Genomic DNA, 18544 nt, shown 5'->3' with positions numbered 1-18544 from the left:
TGAAAAAAGTTGTAGAACATTTAAAAATCTTTACAAAAATACCAAATTCGATATGTTTTACTCAAAAGATTACGTCAAGAAACTAGATAAATCTCATAAAGACACCAATTTTGGCGCAAAAACGCCTATTAGTCCGGCATCTAGGGCAGTTCGCAAGTCTAATAAAGACAGTTTCACCATTCAATGTTGATGTATGTGTCTAAATAAGTGTTTTCAACTCGGGTGTCACGTCTGCACCCACTGCAGTTTCCGGTTATGACGTCATTAAAATGGCGGAAAGGGCTATATTAAAAATAACTATATATTACATACCATGTATCGGATCGGAATGAACTTTTTTTTGTTTGAAAGATAAGTTTACATGCTATCTTTCTCACATTTGTACTTTTGTTTTATGTTTAGTACATTTTTTGTAATTTTTCAAAAACCTATATTTTTAAACATTTTTGTGTTATTTTTGTCGATAACGTTTTATTGATACAATATATCAGAACTAACTTAAAGTCAAAGTTGTAGCACGTTAAAAGAGCTTTACAAAAATTCCAAATTCGATATGCTTTACTCAAAAGATCACGTCAAGAAACTAGAAAATCGTACAAAACAACCTAATTTTGCGCAAAAACGCATATAAATCCGACATCGATGGCTGTGTACGAGTCATATATAGACAGTTTTACCATTCAATGTTGATGTATGTGTCTAAAGAAGTGTTTTTAACTCGGGTGTCACGTCTGGACCCACTGAAGTTTCCGGTTATGATGTCTTTAAAATTGCTACATGTTACGATTTCACCAGCTATTTCACTTAACACGTTCGCTGCTGACCGCTAGATGCCGGGACGGCGCCAGGAGCTGAACTATACGCTTGTTGCTGCATAAACATTGCTGCCGACACACTGAATTACAGTAAAAACAACAGTAGTTATACTGGATGGCAATGTTCTGCAATAAAACTGGCTTTGGGCATAGTACCAAGCGATTCTGATAGATAGTAGCATTACCCAGGTTGCAGTCGGTAAAGTAGTGTCGCTATCCAGCAGAAAAGAAGTGGGGACAAAGCCCTGTTTTAAACGACCCTGGTGGGGATTTTGGGAAACTATATTTTTTATTGTCAGAAAAGTACGTCCCCACGAGCTGCAAAGAAATATAGGACGCTCGTGACGAGCTGGCTGATCCATGGAAACGTTAAACAACAATGACACAGCGTTGTATATGTACAACGCTAGCTCCTGGCGCCGGGTAGACACGTTGTAAAAATACAACGCCAGCAGCGAACGTGTTAAAATAAGACCATTACCCTCTTTTATGCAAATAAAAGCACAACAAATCAATGTAATTAGTCCATAGGAATGTTTCCACTATATAAATACCCCCGGTGCAGCAATCCTTTCGACTAAGCGAATTTCCATTTGCCTGGATTGATTTTCAATCAATCTATTAAATTAACATTGTTTGAGTTGTTAATTTAATGTTAATTTAATAGATTAATTGAAAATCAATCCAGGCAAATGGAAATTCGCTTAGTCGACAGGATTGCTGCACCGGGGGTATTTATATAGTGGAAACATTCCTATGGACTAATTACATTGATTTGTTGTGCTTTTATTTGCATAAAAGAGGGTAATGGTCTTATTTTAAGTGAAATAGCTGGTGAAATCGTAACATGTAGCAATTTTAAAGACATCATAACCGGAAACTGCAGTGGGTCCAGACGTGACACCCGAGTTAAAAACACTTCTTTAGACACATACATCAACATTGAATGGTAAAACTGTCTATATATGACTCGTACACAGCCATCGATGTCGGATTTATATGCGTTTTTGCGCAAAATTAGGTTGTTTTGTACGATTTTCTAGTTTCTTGACGTGATCTTTTGAGTAAAGCATATCGAATTTGGTATTTTTGTAAAGCTCTTTTAACGTGCTACAACTTTGACTTTAAGTTATTTCTGATATATTGTATCAATAAAACGTTATCGACAAAAATAACACAAAAATGTTTAAAAATATAGGTTTTTGAAAAATTACGAAAAATGTACTAAACATAAAACAAAAGTACAAATGTAAGAAAGATAGCATGTAAACTTATCTTTCAAACAAAAAAAAGTTCATTCCGATCCGATACATGGTATGTAATATATAGTTATTTTTAGGTAATAGGCGTTTTTGCGCCAAAATTGGTGTCTTTATGAGATTTATCTAGTTTCTTGACGTAATCTTTTGAGTAAAACATATCGAATTTGGTATTTTTGTAAAGATTTTTAAATGTTCTACAACTTTTTTCATTGGTGTTTTTTTATAAATTGTATCAATAAAACGTTACAAACAAAAATAACTCAAAAATATTTAAAAATACAGGTTTTTGCAAAATTACGAAGAATGTACTAAACATACAACAAGTGTGTAAATGTAAAACAGGTAGCATTTAAAATTATCTTTAAAACAAAAAAAATTCATTCCGATCCGACAAATAGTTTGCGAAATATACGATTTAAAAAAATCAATGGCCGCCATTTTGATGACGTCATAGCTCGAAAACGTACCAGGTGCGAACTTGACACCCGAGTGGAAAACACTTCCTAAGACACCTATTTTATATTGAAATGCAAAAGCAAAATTCTCTATACACGACATGCACACAGAACCCTAGTCAGGTCCTGGACTAGTAAAGAATAGTAGTTTTATACTATGAACAAGTGTCAAATGTCACTGGAGTTTTCTTCAAATATTGCCAGCAAGATTTCTGGGAAGATTCTAGATAACAACTATATCGTCCTTTGTCAATAATAGGCTATCCCCCAATATTAATGCTTACCACAGTATATAGTGAAGGTATGGATAGCCATTCCTATTGCACCAGTTCCATACTTAGGATTTCCACCTCCGCCATAAAATCCCTGTGAAATGTCTCAGGAGAGTGGAACTCATTAGAGTATTCAAAAAGCTAGAGCACTGTACTTACAATCTTTAGAAAATAGGAACATGGACCAATGAATCTATTGAATGAAGGAGGAGGATCTCTAAATTAAATACATTAAAAGAGTTTTTAATTTTACCAAGATAATAGTAAGTATTTAAAAAAAAGATCTACAGTATTAAAAGTGAACAAATTCACTAGTAATGATCAAACCTTTTTATGGCCTTTTTTCATATTACAGCATGTGTAATCAATGATGAAGAAACCCTGTACAGTAAAATACATTGAAAAGCAAATTTAGACAATAATTTTTAATTTTTTCATACTCTGAACTTTGATTGGGAATTTACTAAAATATGCTATAACAAGCTTAAGAGTTAACATAGAATGTCCACCCCCAGTACTTTACTGTCAACATTGTACATGTACATTCATTTTGTTAAATTTTGTATGGTATTAACATAGACTAACCAACACAAGTTGGGGGAGTATGTTTTATCATAGATAAAACATGGTTAGTCTATGGTTTTATCATAGACTAACCAACAACACAAGTAGACTTCTCATCCCATTGTAAATTTTGAAGCATGTTTTTCGTGTCTAGTTCATGTACGTGACACATGGGCGCTAGTGTCGATGAAACTTTGTTTCTATTATTTTAGGGTTAATTTCTTGATTTGTGCTTTACTGTTTGGTTATATAACTAGGGGACAAGTTATTGTTTATGATTAGATCGTATTATTTGGTTAAACGAGGTTTTAAATGGCTGTAATAACGGGAAACAAATTGTAAACAAAACACGACATCTGCAGAAAACCGTACAGAACTAACAATAACATTGTCTTCAGCTGTTCCATAAGGATGAGAAATCTAGTTTTATCTATGGTATTGGTATTAATGAGTTTTAATGATAGTATCTAAAGTCAATGGCCATGATCGACTTAATGCCGTTATCCTTCTATACAAATCTAAATCCGGTAAACACATTTTGGACGAGTTACGTACGATAGTTTACGGCATACTACTAAATCCGTACAGATCCTTATACAGGGTGATTTGTACTCAGTGTGACAAAATTTTTTTGGCGTAAGTACAAAGTAAATGAAGTGTGATGATGCATATTAAATGTTCCAAGTCTCAAAATTAGCGTCCCAAAAAATTATTTTATGTTTTTCAAAAATAACCATGTTTTTAAACTTAATACAGCGATTTCTCAATTACCTGTATATGGATTTGAGTAGATAATGTCATTTTCGTGTTCTACATTAAATTTTGAACAAGAATAATAGAAAATGACGGAGGATCAGTCGTATAAACTCCATTGTAAATAGATTCAAAGATAAAAATTAAGATGTTTGATAAAAATTTTAAAAAACAATGGTTTATTGCATTTTTCACACCCTGTATACAAGAAAGTGTCAGAATATGTTAAAAACTGCGCCATTTTATAAGCTTTCCAACGATATGCTACACTATTGAGGTTTATGTCTGCTTATGTGCGCTTTAATGGTTTGAAGACTGCAAAGCATGGTGTATTTAACATTTAAAACATAGAAAGTCGGCATGTATTAAGCAAAAGTTGTATTTTTGATTCAGCTTGAACAGTAAAAACAGTAAAAAGTTCCCTGTTTTCTGGTATTCAAACCACTCTTACAAACAAAAAAATATCTAAACCTCAATAACGTAGGTTATGGTTGGAAAGCTTATAAAATGGCGCAGTTTTTAACATATTACGACACTTTCTTGTATACAGGGTGTGAAAAATGCAATAGACCATTGTTTTTTTTAACTTTTTATCAACATTTTAATTTTTATCTTTGAATCTATTTACAATGGAGTTTTTACAACTGATCCTCTGTCATTTTGTATTATTCTTGTTCAAAATTTTATGTAGAACACGAAAATGACATTATCTACTCAAGTCCATATACAGGTAATTGAGAAATCGCTGTATTAAGTTTAAAAGCATGGTTATTTTTGAAAAACATAAAATAATTTTTCGGGATGCTAATTTTGAGACTTGGAACATTTGATATGCATCATCACACTTCATTTACTTTGTACTTACATCAAACAAATTTTGTCACACTGAGTACAAATCACCCTGTATATTTCCACCAACTAAAGGACGAAATATCACTAGTCATAACCTCTAAGAGAGGTTATGTTTTTGTTTATAACAACCACTCACTGCCAACTAAATACAGTATAATCAGCTGATTGGTGTCCGGCAAAACTCATTGCAGAACAGTAGTACGCAATGAAACCCCATTTGAATAAGCTGGTGGCAAACAGCTGTTTTTTGGACTAAATCCTTACGTGGGAAGTTCGTCAAAATAATGTAGTGTGGCGTAAAAATATAAAACACTTGATTCTAACACCTTGACTAACGCAGAAGAGAAACATTTACTGATTAGTAAGCCATACAGTATCATAAAAATTAATTGTAAAATGGAATATTTATTCTATGATTGATTGTGTTTATCAGCTTTTTACGTATACACTGCAATCTTATATTAATAGGCCTACTATTCTGTGTTTTCTCCTAGTCTGTATTTAACTTTGAACTACCTTTTTCTTGTAATGTCACACTGCTCGATTTTCAGGTGTTTGATACTTTTGATAGTGGAAGTGGATAGCTTGAATGAATTCGCAACACAAAATGGAAGTAGTGCTAGTGCATGTGTATTTAATATTATAAGTTACTTGGAAGTTTCTCAGTGATATCCGTTTTGTAGTTTAGTTTCTGTTGCATATCCATAATACAAAAGTAACTGCGTATGTCTCGGACGGTTATGCCAAAGACCAACTCGTGCCTGCTGTCAAATGTGCGTAGGCTGGGTTTTTGGTTTAGGTGACAAGAATGTTCCACTTATGTTTGTGAAGTGCGTTTGATATTGTTTTCCGGGTAAAAATGTTATATTCCCTCTAACTGAGTATATTACTGAAAATTTCAGTTCATAAAATGGATAAGCTGGATACTCGACGCACAAGCAATCATGACAGTGATAGTCCTTTGGATAGCAGACAGGTAAGTCTACATCTTTTAATTTCATTGATTGCATGTATTTCTGTGATAAAGCTTTTATTTGCTGATAATTTTTATTGTAAGTAGACGTTTCAAGTTTTACGTTTCATCTAGGCAGGCATAGGCCCGGCTAATCAACGTCTAGGTAACTTAGGCCACTCATAAGCAGAAGAGAGTTTTCTTTTAAATCCTGTGCTATTCACCAAGGTAGGCCTAACTTACTTACTTGGTTAGGATTCTAGGTACTTACGTATTGTATGGAGGCCACTTATTTTAACTTACTGCGCGCTGCGGCGGTTATTTTAAGTTGGGTTATCATTAATATGTTAGGAGAGGACTTTCCTCGTTTTGTGATTCGAACGATACCAGTTGAATCATAAAAGATTTATGATAACCCAACGTAACATAGCCTAACCGCGGGTAAGTTACAGTTTCTTAACTGGGCTATGCTAATATCGATTAAAACTATCAAATTGAAAATATTGATTAATTTTTCGATATTTTTAAAGATATCCATTGTAAAATTAAACTATTATAACCTAACCTAACCAACCAAACTTGCTGATGGTGAAAAAATCGCATGAAGGTTTACTAATCAAATTGATAGTGTCAATCGATATTAGCATAGGCCTAGCCCAGTTATGAAACTGTAAGTTAGGCCTACCCATAACCGCCGCAGCGCGATTTTTAAGTGAGTGGCCCCCGTATAGTACGAAAGTAACCTACTGGATTCCAGAATACAGAACCTGATACCGGTAAATCAGCTAGTCGTAAAGACATGGTGATTAAAAATTTAAACTCTAAGTTATCATCTTATTTAGAATACAGGCCTAAGCTTAACATAGGCTTAGCAAATTAAATACTTAATTAATTTATTTATTACTTAATTTCCAAACGTTACTAAACTTATTAAGTTAATCTGGGACTATTGGACCTAGTCCCATTCCACTTTAGATAATAAGGTACTTTCTGGTTATCTGGTACCTGCGAAAATTTGGTTAGGTTAGGTTAGGTTAGTTTATCAATAACATGAGAGTGTTGTAAGTAAACGAACCTAACCTAACCTAACCAAACCTAACCTAAACGGTAGTATGTGCTCCAGGCTCTGGATCGATGAATGTGTTACTTGTGGTTAAAGAATTTTTTTCGCAGGTACCATATAACAGGAAAGTACCGAAATGTCATGTAGCCTAAGTTACTTTATTTAGGTTAAAAGGGTTTATCAGGTCACTTCTTGTAGGATGATGAAAATGTACTTTCGGCAGCGTACAGGCTGGTTGTTGCATGCACTTAGGCGGTAGGCATAATTAAAACCTAGGCTACTGATCTCTCTAGGACTTGAGCCCTCTCACAGCAGTTGGATCTGTTTGTTTACATTTTACCATATTGTATTAGCCTTGTTAGTAGGCTAAGGTCCACCTAAGGGTTAGGGTTAACAACGGTTAAAAAGTGTGCCTAACTTATCTAACCTCTTTTTTAAACAGTTAGGTAATTGATAATTTACAGCGTGTTTAAAGTGGACACAGTATCAGTAGGGGTACAACCAGTAGTATCATAGTTCTTTTGTTTCATATATGATGGTAAATAAACATTATCAGCAATCTGACACTAGGCCTAAGTTAAGTTTACTTACTTTCTCCCATTATTGGCCTATTGTCAACAGCCGTTATCGGTTATGAGTGGGAGTAACTCAAACTAAGGTTAAGTCCCTAAAATATTTATCCTACTTACTACTGCATGGAAATGATCACATTGCCACACCTGTAAACGCTACTTAGGCAAGATAGGCCTAACTTACTTAGGGTAGCATATTTCCGCTCTATTTCACAGTTAGCGTTTTTAACTTACCCCAACTGCGGATCTGGTACAAATTTACGTTATCGATAGCGAATATATAACCTCGGCTAAATGACTTTTTATAGGTAGGCTACACAATTAAAAAGTCAATGTGTGTGTGTTGTGAAAAGTAACTTAATTATGTTGGTAGGAAAAATCTTGTGTGTAGCCCATTTTGAGCACAAACAGCCAAATTGCCGCTTTTGAAATATAGCCCCATGGCCATAAGTTATCGGTGGTGGTAAGAAAAATTTAGTGTGTATTACGAGCACATTTATGGCTACAATGGCTTTATAAAGCCATTGCCGCTCTTGAAATACCTTGGTATACGGCCATATATACAGTTCTCGAGCGGAAATGACGTACCTAGGCAATGTAAAAAAACTTTCATCTGCAAGGCATCAGGCATGTGATGAAAAGAATCCGAAGACGTAGCTGTAATGGCCTACCACTCACTTTTTCATTCCTACATAAAATATGGTATCACCGCCTGGGATCAGCAAGCACAAGTAACATTGAAAAAATCGTAACCATACAAAAGAGTACCGGTACTTGAAATCCGGGCAATCCTGAGTCACCACCACCTAGAACGCCGCAAACCCCTCTTTATAAAACTCAAAATCCTAACAATAACCTTCCAGTATACAGTATATTTGACACAACGCTCTTAGCCAAAAAATCATCCCCCATCCCACGATCAGACATACACACCTACAACACTCGAAACAAACACAACATTAACACAAAGCAACACCGACTACAAAAAACCAGCAATACCCCCATTAATTCAGGTAGGCCTACAATTAAAATTTATTACTAGAACATATAAAATCAACAGCCACAATCAGCAGCTTCACAAAAAAACTCAAATAATACCTAATAAAAGGGTCATATTACAAAACCACAGATAAGCCTACATTGAACAGCAAACATAACACCTCAAGAGCAACTTTAAGACCCCTCCAAGAAGGGATGAAATCTTACGACTCCCCGATCCGAAGATTGTGGCGAGTACTACGTGGTAAATGGTAGATGGTAGGCCCTAAATAATAACTCAAAATCGAAAAATTTTGACGAAAACAATATTTTTCCATAGACCTTATAAGCTACTATATGTAGGCTAAAAGGGAGAGAAAGTTAAAGACAACGGGTCGGACAAGAAAGTTTAGCAGAAAATTATGGACTAGGGCCTATTTTAAAGCCTGGTAATCTTCAAAGCCAATGTATTTTTTAATTAGGGTATGGTACATTAATTTTTACCTCACATACTTATTTAAAACGATGTCATGTTAGGTACGTACATGTATTCATGGTTCTATTTCAATTGTGGTACTTATTTACTCAACCACTTTTTCCTAGATTGGTTTTATGAACTAGGTACCGGTAGTGTGTATAAAAAAAATATATCCCATATGAGGCGCTGATGCGTTTATCGAAATAACGTACCATACGATTCAATTTTCAAATGATAAGCTTACTTAAACATTCATTCCGTTGATAAAAGTACATATAAAGTAAATAAAGAAAAATAATCGCACAAAATAAAGCACTGTAAGGTAGTTAAGAAAAAAAACAGTATATATTGATTTCACATATAATTGATATGTTTTGACGTAGCCATCGATATATGCCGTAGCTAATGAGCTTTTTTCAAAGTTCAATCTTAACCTGCAGATCAGTGTGTATTTATCACAACAATAAGAAAAAATAAACTAATGGAAAACTTGTAGGTAAATATTACCTTTTGTTAGAAAGCCAACCACTATTGTTAATCAAGGCACAAATTTCATCAATTTAAATAAAAACCGATACAACGTAATAAATAACAGTAATTATATTAACTCGTTCCATAGCTCAAAACATGTATGTATTTGCATTAATTTACCTCATTATTTAAAATATCGAGTAAAAAAACATAGTTACGTTACTACAGATTTTAATTGATTTTAGATACAAAAGTTAATTGCGTGCAGCTTAGTTATGTGATACCCTCCATAGTCAAATTAAAGCGGTGTTGTAAATACACAACTAGTAAGGAGATGTAAATTTAAAAAAAAGTGAATCTGAAGTATATGATAGAAGAAAATATAAGTAGTAGCTACCTCTGGACAGAATAAAAGTAGGTACCTATAGTTGAAATTTATTTTGTAAATTGAATTAAAACACAAAAAGTGTAAAAATTGAGTTAGTTGAATTTTTGAAACCGTAATAGTATATATATCTCTTAGTTTAAAAAATCTATAAAAATCCTGATCCAAACTTTTTTTTATCAGTTCAAATTTGTAAACATAAAGCTCCCATATCAAAATTATTCTACAAAATTATACATTGTAATGATCCTTCTGTTTCCATAAAAATAAATATATTTTCATAAATATTTTAATCAAACTATGAAACTCATAACATAAAACCAACTTTAAAACCTTGGGTGCAGAACCTTTACCTCTGCTGTTCGAACTGTCAAATTATAGTATTTACAGCTGACTTCAATTAATACTTTTTACTATTTACATTCCTCCAAAATATAAGGAAACATTGAAACTTTAGAAGCCCATGGGGCGTAGCCCAAGGGAAATATAATAACAGGAATAGGCCTATATGTTAACCAGGTATATAAGCTACCATCATAAAAAATTTTATTTCATGGTTTAGTGGTTCTTGCATTATTAAGTAACAGACAGACACACACCATCTCATTTTAGCGAATTTCCCATATAGGGAATAAGCTATTACCGTAGGTCTCATGGTAAGACCTGGACCCGGGACCGATTTAGTCTGCCATGAGAACGTGAAACATGTAGTTGAATCAGTGACTGGCGGAGGAGGCTGGAATGGAGGAATGAAAACTAGAGGAGGTGAAAGAAGATAGAGGAAGAAGTTTGTTTCTCTGGTGTAGAATATATTTGTCTGCCATCAGAACGTGAAATCCTTAGTAGAATCAGTAACCAGCGGAGGAGGATGAAATAAAGGATTGAGATGAGAAGAGTCCGAAGACATTTCTTCTAATTTTTTGTCTACCATCATAACCTGAACCTATAGTAGAATAGTGACTGACCCGAAGATGGAATGTAAGAACGAGAACGTGAAGAGTTAGAAGACATTTTTTCTAATGTGCTGGACTGTCCGTTTGCCTGCCACCAGAACGTGGAACACTTTGTAGAATCAGTGACTGATGTTGGAGGATGAAATAGAGTAATGAGAACGAGAGGAAGAGGAAGAGAAGACGGTGGCGGGAGGAGTTTGTTTCTCATGTGTTTGACTGTCCGTTTGCCTGCCACCAAAACGTGGAACACTTTGTAGAATCAGTGACTGATGTTGGAGGATGGAATGGAGGAATGAGAACGAGAGGAGAAGGAAGAAAGTGGCGGTAGGAGTTTGTTTCTCACTTGGTGGACTGTACGTTTGCCTGCCACCAGAACGTGGAACACTCTGTAGAATCAGTGACTGATGTCGGAGGATGGAATGGAGGAATGAGAACGAGAGGAGAAGGAAGAAGGTGGAGGTAGGAGTTTGTTTCTCACTTGGTGGACTGTACGTTTGCCTGCCACCAAAACGTGGAACACTCTGTAGAATCAGTGACTGATGTCGGAGGATGGAATGGAGGAATGAGAACGAGAGGAGAAGGAAGAAGGTGGCGGGAGGAGTTGGTTTCTCACTTGGTGGACTGTACGTTTGCCTGCCACCAGAACGTGGAACACTCTGTAGAATCAGTGACTGATGTCGGAGGATGGAATGGAGGAATGAGAACGAGAGGAGAAGGAAGAAGGTGGAGGTAGGAGTTTGTTTCTCACTTGGTGGACTGTACGTTTGCCTGCCACCAAAACGTGGAACACTCTGTAGAATCAGTGACTGATGTCGGAGGATGGAATGGAGGAATGAGAACGAGAGGAGAAGGAAGAAGGTGGCGGGAGGAGTTGGTTTCTCACTTGGTGGACTGTACGTTTGCCTGCCACCAGAACGTGGAACACTCTGTAGAATCAGTGACTGATGTCGGAGGATGGAATGGAGGAATGAGAACGAGAGGAGGTGGAAGGAAGGTGGTGGGAGACGTTTGTTTCTCAGGTGCGGTCCAGCCCAGTCGCGGCCGTGTCCGTCTCTGTGTCAGTTTTATGTGTGTTTACGTTTTCTAAGTGCCAATTCCAAGTGCCCTTTTTTAGTTTTAATCATTCTAATGACGTAAGCTTTTAAGGTTTAGGACTTGTATCAATTTGTATTGTATGCCTTTTAGTTCTCGGACTATGATTGTTTTGTTGTTATCTGTAGACATTACAAATATCATTTTACAGCAGGATAATTCTTATAACATGATTCTTTTAACATTTATTTATGGATACAATAGTTTATTACAGTAATACATACGTTAATAGCATTTTCACTAATATACACTAAATTTTCGTTTTTAAAAAGTTTTAAACAAACGAGAAGAAAGTTTGAATATGTGCAAAGATGTTACGTTACTGTTTTTAACGTCAAAGCAAGATAAATGTACTGAGAAATCAATAGTTATTAATCCTACTGAATTTCCCTCATAAGTGATACTATCAGATGGACCTTCATTAAGTGGACCCACTAATGGTTGATTAACAGCGCATGTGGCGCACGCACGTCTGGGGCGCTCTCTCTTTTAGTAGTTTATATTTAGGTATTTCTCTACTTATAGCCTAGATTGGCGTTTGGTAGTAAACCTGAATTAACTGGTTGTAAATAAGGATTAAATAACTACTAGGACCTACTATAAAAATGAAACCTGAAGTCCTATTAGGAAGTGGGTAAATTATCAGACGCAATTGTGTACATTGTTTTATGTATGCATTTTAAGGTTGTAAGCTTACCGTATTAAAGTTGTTTAAAACTTGCCGAATTTACTCACACGTTTCTGTTTTATATCTATAAATTATTTGGAACACTTTGTAGGTGACTAAAAAAGTTACTAGAAGTATCTATCGTTATTGTTCGACGAAAACAATTCTCGCGAAACTTTTAGTGTAAATAAATGTTTTAAGGGTGGCGATGTGTAACAAAGAGTGAATCTTACGTTTAACATGTTAAAAGTCTGAAGGTATGTAAAGATTAGTTACAACCATTGAATTAAACCATGAGGCAAGAGTAGATTGCAGCCTGAAATTGTCTCTGATTCTTCCAAGCAAGCGAGACTTTATCTAGGAGATTTTCGAAACCACAAGGAATGGAATGTGATATCTTTATCTGAAACTACCCGAAACGTATACAATTAGCCCACCCGTAGCGTCCCTCATCGTTAAAAAACTACAATACTCTTGAATTTAGACTAGATTCTTTCTTTATTCTCTTAAAAATTGAAAATATTAGGGTTTGTTCAATGTATAAACTATACCTCAATCCCGCTGATAGTCAAAGTATCCAGTTCTGAGATACCAAATATTTCCACAAGTAACAAAGCGATGACTTAAGTCTGTCTGTGTAGTGTAGTTAGTGTTGTAGTGTAGGCGGACGATCGCCGGTCGACGACTTCTCTCAGGTAGGACTACGTAATTATACGGAGGAAACGCCGCTGCAAGCTCCATTGATATGCCACTGGCTACCGTTGTGTCTGTAGGCTCCCTGCCAGCGGTGGTGGCTTCGTCCATGTTATTGTGTCTGGGAGTGTAGTGTAAGTGTAGTTAGTGTTGTAGTGTAGGCGGACGATCGCCGGTCGACGACTTCTCTCAGGTAGGACTACGTAATTATACGGAGGAAACGTCGCTGCAAGCTCCATTGATATGCCACTGGCTACCGTTGTGTCTGTAGGCTCCCTGCCAGCGGTGATGGCTTCGTCCATGTTATTGTGTCTGGGAGTGTAGTGTAAGTGTAGTTAGTGTTGTAGTGTAGGCGGACGATCGCCGGTCGACGACTTCTCTCAGGTAGGACTACGTAATTATACGGAGGAAACGTCGCTGCAAGCTCCATTGATATGCCACTGGCTACCGTTGTGTCTGTAGGCTCCCTGCCAGCGGTGATGGCTTCGTCCATGTTATTGTGTCTGGGAGTGTAGTGTAAGTGTAGTTAGTGTTGTAGTGTAGGCGGACGATCGCCGGTCGACGACTTCTCTCAGGTAGGACTACGTAATTATACGGAGGAAACGCCGCTGCAAGCTCCATTGATATGCCACTGGCTACCGTTGTGTCTGTAGGCTCCCTGCCAGCGGTGATGGCTTCGTCCATGTTATTGTGTCTGGGAGTGTAGTGTAAGTGTAGTTAGTGTTGTAGTGTAGGCGGACGATCGCCGGTCGACGACTTCTCTCAGGTAGGACTACGTAATTATACGGAGGAAACGTCGCTGCAAGCTCCATTGATATGCCACTGGCTACCGTTGTGTCTGTAGGCTCCCTGCCAGCGGTGGTGGCTTCGTCCATGTTATTGTGTCTGGGAGTGTAGTGTAAGTGTAGTTAGTGTTGTAGTGTAGGCGGACGATCGCCGGTCGACGACTTCTCTCAGGTAGGACTACGTAATTATACGGAGGAAACGCCGCTGCAAGCTCCATTGATATGCCACTGGCTACCGTTGTGTCTGTAGGCTCCCTGCCAGCGGTGATGGCTTCGTCCATGTTATTGTGTCTGGGAGTGTAGTGTAAGTGTAGTTAGTGTTGTAGTGTAGGCGGACGATCGCCGGTCGACGACTTCTCTCAGGTAGGACTACGTAATTATACGGAGGAAACGTCGCTGCAAGCTCCATTGATATGCCACTGGCTACCGTTGTGTCTGTAGGCTCCCTGCCAGCGGTGATGGCTTCGTCCATGTTATTGTGTCTGGGAGTGTAGTGTAAGTGTAGTTAGTGTTGTAGTGTAGGCGGACGATCGCCGGTCGACGACTTCTCTCAGGTAGGACTACGTAATTATACGGAGGAAACGCCGCTGCAAGCTCCATTGATATGCCACTGGCTACCGTTGTGTCTGTAGGCTCCCTGCCAGCGGTGGTGGCTTCGTCCATGTTATTGTGTCTGGGAGTGTAGTGTAAGTGTAGTTAGTGTTGTAGTGTAGGCGGACGATCGCCGGTCGACGACTTCTCTCAGGTAGGACTACGTAATTATACGGAGGAAACGTCGCTGCAAGCTCCATTGATATGCCACTGGCTACCGTTGTGTCTGTAGGCTCCCTGCCAGCGGTGATGGCTTCGTCCATGTTATTGTGTCTGGGAGTGTAGTGTAAGTGTAGTTAGTGTTGTAGTGTAGGCGGACGATCGCCGGTCGACGACTTCTCTCAGGTAGGACTACGTAATTATACGGAGGAAACGTCGCTGCAAGCTCCATTGATATGCCACTGGCTACCGTTGTGTCTGTAGGCTCCCTGCCAGCGGTGATGGCTTCGTCCATGTTATTGTGTCTGGGAGTGTAGTGTAAGTGTAGTTAGTGTTGTAGTGTAGGCGGACGATCGCCGGTCGACGACTTCTCTCAGGTAGGACTACGTAATTATACGGAGGAAACGCCGCGGCAAGCTCCATTGATATGCCACTGGCTACCGTTGTGTCTGTAGGCTCCCTGCCAGCGGTGGTGGCTTCGTCCATGTTATTGTGTCTGGGAGTGTAGTGTAAGTGTAGTTAGTGTTGTAGTGTAGGCGGACGATCGCCGGTCGACGACTTCTCTCAGGTAGGACTACGTAATTATACGGAGGAAACGTCGCTGCAAGCTCCATTGATATGCCACTGGCTACCGTTGTGTCTGTAGGCTCCCTGCCAGCGGTGATGGCTTCGTCCATGTTATTGTGTCTGGGAGTGTAGTGTAAGTGTAGTTAGTGTTGTAGTGTAGGCGGACGATCGCCGGTCGACGACTTCTCTCAGGTAGGACTACGTAATTATACGGAGGAAACGCCGCTGCAAGCTCCATTGATATGCCACTGGCTACCGTTGTGTCTGTAGGCTCCCTGCCAGCGGTGGTGGCTTCGTCCATGTTATTGTGTCTGGGAATGTAGTGTAAGTGTAGTTAGTGTTGTAGTGTAGGCGGACGATCGCCGGTCGACGACTTCTCTCAGGTAGGACTACGTAATTATACGGAGGAAACGTCGCTGCAAGCTCCATTGATATGCCACTGGCTACCGTTGTGTCTGTAGGCTCCCTGCCAGCGGTGATGGCTTCGTCCATGTTATTGTGTCTGGGAGTGTAGTGTAAGTGTAGTTAGTGTTGTAGTGTAGGCGGACGATCGCCGGTCGACGACTTCTCTCAGGTAGGACTACGTAATTATACGGAGGAAACGCCGCGGCAAGCTCCATTGATATGCCACTGGCTACCGTTGTGTCTGTAGGCTCCCTGCCAGCGGTGGTGGCTTCGTCCATGTTATTGTGTCTGGGAGTGTAGTGTAAGTGTAGTTAGTGTTGTAGTGTAGGCGGACGATCGCCGGTCGACGACTTCTCTCAGGTAGGACTACGTAATTATACGGAGGAAACGCCGCTGCAAGCTCCATTGATATGCCACTGGCTACCGTTGTGTCTGTAGGCTCCCTGCCAGCGGTGGTGGCTTCGTCCATGTTATTGTGTCTGGGAGTGTAAAGAGTAATATCAGCAAGAGGTTGTAAACTCATTGGTGAAATACATAGTGTTTTTAATAGTTTACTATTTGCTCTCCTATTTCAAATTCCTAAATAGTGGATGACTTTCAACTGAAAACTTTCTTGGCAATTCGTTTACTACTTAGTTTAAGTGGTTTAAGGGGACTTTAATGACATTAGGCTACTGAACACTCGGAGTGGGAGTTTTATGAGGTGGATTATAATAATTGTTTTATTAGCGTCCACACCAGTGCATTTAGGAATTTCAAAATATTTGACGAGAAATCGTTTCAAACACCTCAGTTGTACATGGACATGTCGGGATCGTACCCGTATCTCTTGCATCGGGGATCGGACCTGGAGTCTGAGAATGAAACCCCGCACGGTTAATACATCCCGCAGCTGATTGGTTTTGTAATTAATTCACAGGGCCGCGGTTCCGTCCTGATTTTACTTGATTGATAATTGAAACAACAGTCAATTTGAACGTGTTAGCTATTCATTATTTAGTGATATTAGTACATCTCGCATATTAACATTCAATATAATATGACGATGTACATGGTGACTCAATATTTTAACGACGTGTCATATTTTCGCCTTGGTAAAGACCCGTTATTTGTACAAGATTTGTTTGGTTAGCCCAGCCTGTTTATATATGATAAGCATTGATATCAGGTAGGCCTATTCATAGCGTATTACAGTGAACTGATTGGTTTTATTCTTTTGAGTTTATTAGAAAGCAGTACAGTTGATTATGAAGGAAACTTATTAAGTTGTGTTATTAAGTTATTTTGAAAGCCATCCGAGGACCTACTTTTTTTCTCAACAAGGTATATTATATCTTCAGGCGACAATGTAATATGAAAAGTTATCTCAAGTACGTTACAAATAGTGTTGTTAATCTTCTAAATGGCGAATTACAGAAACGAACAAATGGTGGAGAGTATATTACTTGTCGTAAAAATCGTTATTTAGTAGATTTTCTTTGTACGATGTGAATCAGATTCAATTACGAATTTTCATGATTTATAGTAGGTAGCCTACGAGTGTAGGGTCCGAATATAATTTCTTGTTATTGATGGTTATAAGTACATTTCAAGTCATTACATCTTATAAAAGCTGCAGCTACAAATTTTAGTGTTTAAACAAGGCAATTAATTTCCTTATGATCTACAGTCATAGCGTGTGTACCGAAGAAAAACAATGAAGGGTAGATGATTGAAAGGCGTAAAAGGCAAATGACAACGGAGGAATGATTAGAGTTATTTTCTGGTTTCTAATTCACTTCCTCTTCCCCACTTGGTTTGTTTTCAAAGTACTGTATAAATTATTTGGCAACGTTTTTTAAGAGATCAATGAAGCTGCTTAATTATTGTTCTTTTTCGAATAAACATACCACATACTGTAAACACAACCCAAGAAAAATAACTTTCTCAAAGGGGAATTTTAGACGTCCAAGTTGAAGAGATGTCACGGAAGGCGATCACTTGTCGCTCGGTTGCTACACCAGCAAAGTAGGCTACTATCCGTAACATACATTCCAGTCCTTGTGGTTTCGCAAAATCCCTAATTAGGAAGAATCTCGCTTGCTTAGTAGAAGCAGGAGACGAAGGTTGTGATTTACTATTTGTTCCAAAACGTTTGGAGCTCCAATTAAGTGGTTTTCAATTACTGTAGACTGATCTTTGAATTGTTACCCCTTAATGTGGCAGGCGCCGATATCTATAAAGCGAGACTCTTAATTCAGGATTTTTCCGGAACCATCTAGGAGTTATTTGTGACGTTATGTGTACTAAAATATGCAATATTCCAACGCTTGTTGATTTTCAGGGTTTCAGTTTACTTGTAATGTCATTATGGTTCAGGTATTGTTTCAATAATCATAGCGTTAGGACTTGTAGAAAAGAATAATGTAGGTGAGGGTCAAAAGAAGTAAATGATGAATGATCTAACGGAGAGTTATTATCGCCGGTTACTTCCCTCCATTTCTCCCCGCGGTTTGTCGTCTGTATCGCCCATCGCCCACCTTCACCGCGTCCCTGGGCGAAGAAAGCCCGCGACTCGGGAGAAAGCACAGACCGCCGCGGACTTGGCTCAGCCGAATCCGTAATTGGAGATGCAAATTTCTAGCATATGGATTGTCTTTGATTATGATGGATCATGGCTGTAGCCAAAGTGCAGTACACAAACCTAGTTTGCAGTTGACAAGAAAAATGCACTTCGTGGGGTCTTTTGAGGTTTTGGTTAGTTCAGTTATGATCAGTATT

The 18544-nt window shown here is 38.2% G+C and overlaps 1 protein-coding gene across 9 annotated transcripts in view; it reads left to right on the top strand.

Moving 5' to 3' along the window:
- Nucleotides 1-5542: 5542 nt before the first annotated feature.
- The window catches only part of LOC128999359 (patronin), a 110738-nt gene continuing 97736 nt past the window's right edge, over nt 5543-18544 (top strand). For 8 of the 9 annotated variants that reach the window (XM_054425824.1, XM_054425820.1, XM_054425822.1 and 5 more), the window contains exon 1: nt 11866-11958. Coding sequence is in view for 1 of the 9 variants with exons in the window: in XM_054425819.1 (XP_054281794.1) it covers nt 5884-5949 (66 nt within the window). In the remaining 8 variants the exon portion in view is untranslated. Of the gene's footprint in view, nt 5950-11865; nt 11959-18544 lie in introns of those variants that run through there. The other variant, XM_054425819.1, reaches the window with a different exon arrangement.

This window comes from Macrosteles quadrilineatus, unplaced genomic scaffold, assembly GCF_028750875.1.
Source record: "Macrosteles quadrilineatus isolate MER2022 unplaced genomic scaffold, UCM_ALF_1.0 Scaffold_8__2_contigs__length_117827958, whole genome shotgun sequence".
In the NCBI taxonomy this organism is placed as follows: Eukaryota; Metazoa; Arthropoda; class Insecta; order Hemiptera; family Cicadellidae; genus Macrosteles; species Macrosteles quadrilineatus.
This window is presented reverse-complemented; position numbering and strand designations above follow the sequence as displayed.